Source organism: Phodopus roborovskii, unplaced genomic scaffold (genome assembly GCF_943737965.1).
Source record: "Phodopus roborovskii unplaced genomic scaffold, PHOROB, whole genome shotgun sequence".
Lineage (NCBI taxonomy): Eukaryota > Metazoa > Chordata > Mammalia > Rodentia > Cricetidae > Phodopus > Phodopus roborovskii.
Window position 1 is genome coordinate 26,961,444 of NW_026126540.1, and position 8,815 is coordinate 26,970,258.

Here is an 8,815-nt window from a genome sequence, read left to right on the forward strand (position 1 = left end):
CATACCGTTGACAAAAGCTAATTGTTACCTATTCTTTGAGAAATAATTAAATAGTAATTTTTCTGTGTTTGGGAGGTAAATGGAGGTCAACAAGGACAAACTTCTAAAGAAAATCGAAAGAGAAGTCTTCGTCAGCCAGTGAAAACAGTAAGTAATGGTAGTGTATAGATTGAATAAAATGGCAACTATCTAAATAGCATGACTGTAGATTAAATAACAAATCTGATATTCCTAAGCATACTTGAAAGCTCTGACACTCAAAATTTGTTCAGATATCTGAGGCTTCTGGATGTGATAGTCCTAGTTCTTGGGAGACTAAAGCAGAAGGGTAACCAACATTCAAGATCAACCTGGCCTACACAGTAAATTCTAATCCAGTTTGAGCTATAGTGTGAGACACTGTCTCTAAAAATAAAAATGAGTAAAAGATTTTCTAAATGTAAGTAGCTCTTGCCCCTTCCATGAGCAAACCAGTTATTAGAAAAATTTATAAAATAAAAATATATCTGAAAAAATATAAGTACAATGATACAATGACCTAAGAATATTCAGGGCATTTGGGCAATACAATTAAACAGAACTTCCTGAGATCAAAACTAAGAGAAATAACAAAGTTGTCGTTATCCACATTTCTTAAAAATATAATATCTCGCCTGGCATTGGTGGCACACGCCTTTAGAGGCAAGCAGATCTCTATGAGTTTGAGGCCAGCCTGATCAACATAGCTAGTTCTGGGACAGGCTCTAAAGCAATGCAGAAAAACCTTGTCTTGAAAAAAATTAAATATATATATGTGTGTGTGTGCATATACATATCATATATTATATATACACAAATACATATTTTTTTTTTCAGGAGAAAGGAAACTACTTACCTAAACTCTATAGTTCTATTTTTTGGAAACTAAGAACCTGATAATACATTTGCCATTTTTAAAAATACTTACATTTTAACTAGGGTGTAGCCTGAATCCACAAGTCTGTTAAAGGGTCTCCAGAATGTATTTAGATAAAGAATAGAGACAATCACTCACTGATACAGAACCAATTAGACACTACTGCTGATCCAGCTGTCTTGGTCTAGTTCTGCACCAGTAGCAAGCCGCCTGCTCTGCTCCCACCACCCAAGAGAGTACAGAGCAAGAGAGAGCTCTTAAACAGCTTTTAAATTGTCACATAGGCTGCCCCAAATGTCATTGGCTAAACGAACCGAAATCTCACAACACTAGGGTTTGAATATTATTAGTTAAAATAAGATAACTGAAGGACTGGGATATTGGTGGTAGAGTGCTTGCTTAGTACTTATGAGGCTTTGAATGTGATTTCTAAGAACAAAAATATTTAAACAACTGAAGGCTTAAAACTCTTTGAAACAGCCAGGTTTCGCATGCCTTTAATCCCAGCACTGGGGAGGCAGAAGCAGGTGGATATCTGAGTCCGAGGCCAACTTGGTCTACTGAGCGAGTTCCAGGACAGGCTCCAAAGCTATACAGAGAAACTCTGTCTTGAAAAACCAAAACCAAACTAAAACAAAACAAAACCCAGCTGTTTGTTTGAAATGTTTAAAGAGTCTCTAAACTATATAGGTGCTTAATTAATGTCCTTTGGGTTTAGAAACAGGTCAATGTAGCCCAGGTTGTTCTTGAACTCCTAGGAGGCCTAGTATGACATTAAATTTCTAATCCTCCTTCTTCCATCTCCTGAGTTATGGGACTACAGGTATACACCACCACACCCAGTTTATGCAGTGATAATAGAACCCAGAGCTTCTTGCATGTTGAGCAGGCACTGCACTGACTGAACTATATCCCAAACTGGTATTTAAAAACAAAAACAAAGAAGTTTTTATTATATTTACCTATTTTATGCATTCATTCATTCATTCATTCTGCATGTATGTGTATTCACTTGTCACAGTACCCATGTGGACGTCAGAGGACAATTAACTTGCAAAACTTGGTTTCCTTCTTCTACCATGTGGGTTTCAGAGATCAGACTTATTAGGTCATCATGCTTATTGGCAAGTGTCTTTACCTACTGAGTCATTTCAACAGCCCTCAAGCTAGTTTTCTTTCTTTTTTCCTTCTTTTCTTCCTTCCTTCCTTCCTTTTTTCTCTTTCTTTTTTAAATAATTTTACATGTATGGGTGTTTTACCTGGATATATGGCTATACACCACATACATGAAGTACTAGTGGAGGCCTGAAGAGGGCATCAGATCTACTAGACGTGGAGTGATAAACATGGATATTACATATCAAGCCAGGGTCCTCTAGAAGTGCTCTTCACCACTGAACCATTTCTCCACATCCCTTGTGTCTTAGAGTCCTATTGCTGCAATGAAACACCATGACCAAAAAGCAAGTTGGGGAGGAAAGGGTTTATTTGGCTTATACTTCTACAGCATTGTTCACCATAAAAGGAAATCAGGACAGGAACTCAAAACAGGGCAGTAACCTCGAGGGAAGAGCTGATGCAGAGGCCATAGAGGAGTGCTGCTTAGTTTGCTGCCCATGACTTGTTCAGACTGCTTTCTTTTGAGGGGAGGGGACAGGGTTTCTCTGTAGCTTTGGAGCCTGTCTTGGAACTCATCCTGTAGACCAAACTGACCTAAACTCACAGAGATCCACCTGTCTCAGCTTCCCAAGTGCTGGGATTAAAGGCATGCATCAGCACCACCTGGCCAGCTAACAGCCCAGGATGGCACCACACTCAGTGTTCTGTGCCCTCCCTCATTGATCACTAATTGAGAAAATGTGTCAAGTTGTTTGTGTCAAATTGACACACAAAACCAGCCAGTACATCCTGCCAGTAAGTACTTTTAATATACATCATTTCAAAAGAGAATGGAGTAGGATAAAGTGACATATTCCTGAATTTCTCAGCAGATGAGAAGAAAAATCAGAAGGATGACCATGAGTTTGGGGCCAGTATAGATTTCATATTGAGTTCCATGTCCTGGGCTACCCAGTGAAAAAGAAAGAATGAAATAACTTTACATTCCACTAAGACACTAGGTTTCTTTCATTTCTCCATTTTTAAAGAAGATTTATATGACAAAGTGGTGGTACACACCTTTAAGGGAGATATCCTTTCTCCAAAAAACAAAAAGAAAAATATTTATATTGTGGATGTTTTGCCTCCATGTATATATATTCACTGGATGCATGCCTAGTGCTTCTGGAACTTCAGAAGAGGGTGTTGAGTCCCTAGAACAGAGGTTATGGATGGTTATGAACCATGTGGGTGCTGGGAACTAAAGTGCTCTAAACCACTGAACATCTTTCTAGCCTCCCAAAGATTTATTTTTTATAAAACATATGTATGATGTATGTATGTATGTATGTATGTATGTATGTTTGGCCAGGTGTAGTGATTTGATCCCAACACTCAGGAAGCAGAAGAAAAACTCTCGAGTTCAAAGCCCGGACAGTTTATATAGTGAGTCTCAGGCCAACCTGGTCTATATAACAAGTTCCATGCCAGTCAGAATAGCTGTGTAAGGAGTAAGGTTTTTCTGCCTGCCGCTGGTCTTGTCCCGCTGCGCCAGCCCCAAATAATGCACATAGACTATGTATTTGATATAATTCTGTTAGCCAGTTACTTGTTTCTTATCGGCTAGCTCTTTCTTAATTATTAACCCATTTCTGTTAATCTATATATTTCCACGTGGTCTTACTGGAGAGCTGGCTGGCGTCCTGCTCTCTCCAGACTCTCCATCTTGACTCCTTCCTACTTCCTCTTTCCTCCTTGTCTCCTAGTCCCTCCTATCTTCCTTTCCTATTGGCCAACAGTGCTTTATTCATTAACCAGTATGAGAAACATATTTACAGAATGATATCTCCCATCATCCCCTTTTTTCTGTCTAAATAAAAAGAAGGGTTTTAACCTTAACAAAGCAAAATATATCACACAACAATTATCAAATAAGAATCACAACAATATTTAGTCCATTAATATTTAGCAAGATTTAAGAAAATATTCCATCATCTATCCTATCTTTATGTGTCTAAAGTCTGTGTAACTTATCTTTAATCCTAACTAAGGAAAACTATAACCATAACTATTTGTCTTCAACTCCCGCAAAGACCACAGAAGGATAATATATAAACTCTAGAAATGAGAGACAACTCACTGCCTGGTCATTCACCAGAAGTTCTTCTGTAATGTTCCTTCTTCAGCCTATAGGCCATAGTGTGTCTGGCAGACTCCTCAGCAAAGCAGGAAACTTTAAACTGTCCACCTGTATTGGCAGTTTGTCAGTCACTTTTCTCTGTGTCCTGCAGACTATCTGGCAGACTCTTCAATGAAGCAGGAACTCTGTAGCAATGTCCATCTTGAATCAGCAGTCACTTCTGTGGGTCCTGCATGTCCAGTTTATACAGCATAAAGTCAAATAGTCCAGGCAAGAGCATTATCTTGTCCACATGGCTAGTCTTGCCATATTGGAAGTAAACTCAAAAATGCATTTCTTCCATGTCCATCTTCTTTCTGACGCAGGTGGTGTTGCCAAGAGCATTTATGTCTCACTGTCAAGAAAAACCCTAAACCATCTTAAATGCCATATTCTGTAGGTCTTTGAAAAGTTTGAAGAATGCCTATCCATCTCAAATACATCTCTATATATCTAGAAAACCTAACTAACACTATAAGTTTTGACTATTATAGGTAACTATCTATTATATGTACTAGATTATACATTTCTAAATGAACTATACAATCACAATATCTAAACAAGAGGAGAAATATACATATCACAAAATTGGCCTTAAATTTATATCAGTAGGGCTGGAGAGATGGCTCAGCCGTTAAAGGCTAGGCTCACAACCAAAATTTATATCAGTAAATGAAAATCCATTCCAAAACAAGTATTCATATCTATACAATAATCCTCTTTTTACCTTTAAAAAGATTGGGTGTGGTCATTAACCATTTATAACCAAGCCCACTTAAATGAAAACAAACATTTATAAACAATATTTGGGAATTTGGGCGTCATTCTTTCCAAACTACTTCCTGCTGATAGGGGGCGCTGTCATGGGGATCCTAAGAAGACACAAATCCTGGCTGTAGTCTGCAAGGCTGCCTTGTTCAAGCTGTTTTGAATGTTGGATCACCAGCGACTGTTTCAGGGGGTCTTGCTTGATCAAACCATATTAGTCTGGAAGGAATCCACAGCTTTTCATTTTCTATGGAAATAAAAATAGAAATCCTTTCCCCCAGTAACTTGTCCTTAGACTTAAATTTTGGAGTCAAAGCATTTTTAAGATATATAAATTGGATTGATCCAGCAGCATTTGTTTTAACAGTTATTTCCTCAGCAGTCAAAAGATACAAAGACAGTATAATACCGTACAGTATCCAGATTCTCTCCATCTGTGGCTTTTTTTATCATTCTGTTTCTTTTCTATTTTTTGAGACAGGGGTTTCTCTGTGTAACTCTTATCTGTCCTGGAACTCACTCTGCATACCAGGTTTACTTGAAAATCACAGAGATCTGCTGTGCCACCACCCCAGCTGTTCTTTTTATTTTTAAACCATTTTATCCCTTTTCTCTTCCAAGCCTATGTATATTTTAGAACACATTGTAAACCTTTAGTGCTTTTTCTTAATGTGAATCTGTCTTTACTGTAAATCTTTTATCTTTTTCTGGCCACAAGTCTTTATCTGGTAAACAAGAACATTGCTAAAATGAAAGTAATAGCTGTTTCTGACACGGTTTATCAAAGATGGCAGGGGAAACCTTTACTGTGTTCACCGCCTTGGTTTGCACTGCCATCCAGCAGTATGTTGCTGGCTTGGAGATGTGGTCACTGCCATTGCCAGCTCTCGTACACACCAATAAATTGTTAGCAGTGCTTTTTTTTAAAGCCGTGTGGGTTTTTTTGCTGCTTCTGCTGAGTCAGGAAATTAAAGGAGCCATGAAAATCTTTGCCTGTCTCTCGCAAAACGGAGTCCAACCGAGAAAAATGCTGCTACCAAGAAACCTTGCTCGTCTCTGTTTTTTTTTTTTTTTTTTTTTTTTCTTTTTGTTTCTAAAACCCTTTTTTAAGCTTTTGTTAAATTTTAAGTGGAAGTTCTTATTAGCCACGTGGGCGCCATATGTAACAAGTTAGGTTTTTCCTCCCGCTGCTGGTCTTCTACCGCAGCCGTGCCAGCCCCAATTAACACACTGAGACTCTGTATTTGATATAATGTTGTTGGTCAGTTACTTGTTTCTTATCAGCTAGCTCTGTCCCAAGTATTAACCCATTTCTGTTAATCTAACTAAGTATTTCCACGTGGTTTCATCTTACCGGGGAGCTGGCTGGCGTCCTGCTCTCTCCAGACTCTCCATCTTGACTCCTCCCTACTACTTCCTCTTTCCTCCTTGTCTCCTAGTCCCTCCTATCTTTCTTTCCTTTTGGCCAACAGTACTTTATTCATTAACCAGTATGAGAAACATATTTACAGAATGACATCTCCCATCATAGCTGGACTTGGTAGCACATGCCTTTAATTTCAGCGCTCAGGAAACAGAAGCAGGTGGATCTCAGTGAGTTCAAGGTCAGCCTGGTCCACATAGTGAATTCCAGGACAGCCATAACTGTATAGAGAGAACCTGCCTCAAAACAAAACAAAAAGGATACTTATGTGTTTGTGTCTCTGCATGGATAAATGCACCTAAGTTGCAGCTGCCAAAGAAACAAGATGTCCTGGACCTGGATTTACAGACGGTTGTGAGCCACATGACATGGGTTCTGGGAATGGAACTTAGGTCCTGAGGGAGCAGGTCTTCCTCTTAACCACTGAGCCATATTCCCAGAATTAATTTTTTTCAATGTTTTAAACCTTGATACTTTATATTTTCTTAGGAACCACAATCCAATTTGTCATTATACTTTAACTTTTCAAGAAAATGAAAGTTCAATAAAAAAATGTCATTAGAAGTTCTCTAATTCATTCTTCCATTTATTCAAACTTATGTTCTGAAGCTGAGAGTATTGTACTTAGCTTTCATTTGTGAGGGCTTAGGTTTTCATCTTCAGCACTGCAAAAGAAAAAAAGACAAGAAAATGGGTACACTGAATCTCTTAATTTTTATCAAGACATGATGCACATGTTAAGTGAGATCATGTAGCTGAGACTGGTCTTGAACTTATAATCTTCTTGCATATGCCTACCAGTTGCTGCAATTATAGGCTTCAGCTACCCTGTATGCCTTAAAATATGATTGAAACATTACATGATCACCAAGTGAAATGTTTTCCTATTGTGGTTAAAATCTTTATTCCCTTTTCATTTTTTTTAATTATTTCAATGATTCAATCTTATAATTTTTTCCTTTTAACTATCTATAACTCAAATGAATATCTTACCTTTTGTGAGTATACTTTTAGCAGTTATTCATAGGTAACTGTATGTCAATAATGTACTTTAAAAATATCCTGGGTATCCTATTTTAGTAGAAAATGCCTATGTTGAGCTGTAGATGTAGCTCAGTTAATAGAGTGCTTGCTTAACATGCATGGAGACCTATGTTAGACCTTTAGTACGACATGAAACCATACGTAGGAGTATATTCCTATGATCCCAGAACTGAGTAAATGATGAGAGACAAGAAGGTCAAACAATCCTGGGCCACACGAGACTGTCTCAAAAACAAGAAAGAACAAGGTAATGGTGGCACCTATAATCCCAGCACTTGAGAAGCAGAGGCAGGCAGATCTCTGAGTTCAAGGCCAGCCTGGGCTTCAGAGAGTGTTCCAACACAGCAGGGCTACACAAAGAAACCCTGTCTCAAAAAAGGGGGTGGGTTGGAGAGATGGTTCAGCAGTTAAAAGCACTGGATGCTCTTCCAGAGGACCCAGGTTCAATTCCTAGCACCCACGTGGCAGTCCACAGCTGTTCTGTAACTTATGTTCCAGGTGATCTGATGCCTTCATACAGACATACCAGCAGGCAAAATCACACCAATGCACATAAAGTAAAAATAAATTATTTTAAAAAAAAGAAACTGGAAAGTCTCTAAATAGTTGTTTTATTTTTACAGGTCCTTCATTTCTCGGAATCTTCTAGTGAAGAATCAGCGACAAAAAGAAAGAGAGTTAGTGAACCAAAGGAACATATCTAAAAATTATTTTTCTTATGCATATTTACAGTTCTCAACATTCAAACTAAAAGAGGCTGTGTTATTATTTGAAAGTGTGCTTTCTGTACCTCTGAAAATTATTTTGTGATTCACATAGTTACTATGCTAATGAAAGTTTTAACTATTATATTGTGTTTACCTGACCTACCCAAGGGAACTTTTAACTAAACCAAAGTACAAATGTCATCATTGATTCTGCTCATTATTCACTGAATCTGCCTTCCATTTTAAAGAAAGCTTTTTTAAAATATGTACTAACTTTTAAGGCTTTGCCTTTCTGAAATGTTTATTCTGGCATTAAAACTTTGTAAGGATTCACTTTTTACTTATGTTAAAACTGTAGCATTTAATTGGTATTATTAAAATTATGTTTGATATTTTGATATAGTGTTATTAACATGATATATGACATTCAGTGTGTATTTAGGGCAAAAAGATGACTGAAAGTAATGACTAATAAAAAAGACTGGCATTTTACTAGCATGATTAAGATATTCAGTGTGCAGGCTCTTTCATGGCTTCTAATTTTCATTTAATTAGCTATTAATTTTGATAGAATTTAGGTAAGTTTTATCTTGCAAGAGTTGAACACACTTAGAACTTTTGAGTGATAGCATGAGCTATTGTTTTTATGAGAGACCTGGAACCTAGTCCCAGCCTTGCCATTTATTTCCCTTGCTTCAGAA

The 8,815-nt window shown here is 37.6% G+C and overlaps 1 protein-coding gene across 1 annotated transcript in view; it reads left to right on the plus strand.

Annotated features, from left to right (window-relative positions):
- The window catches only part of Hormad1 (HORMA domain containing 1), a 29,387-nt gene extending 21,165 nt beyond the window's left edge, over nucleotides 1-8,222 (plus strand). Inside the window, exons 14-15 of the mRNA XM_051199256.1 lie at nucleotides 76-147; nucleotides 8,031-8,222. Of these exons, the coding sequence (XP_051055213.1) occupies nucleotides 76-147; nucleotides 8,031-8,111 (153 nt within the window). The 3' untranslated portion in view covers nucleotides 8,112-8,222. The remainder of the gene's footprint in view (nucleotides 1-75; nucleotides 148-8,030) is intronic.
- Nucleotides 8,223-8,815: the final 593 nt, after the last annotated feature.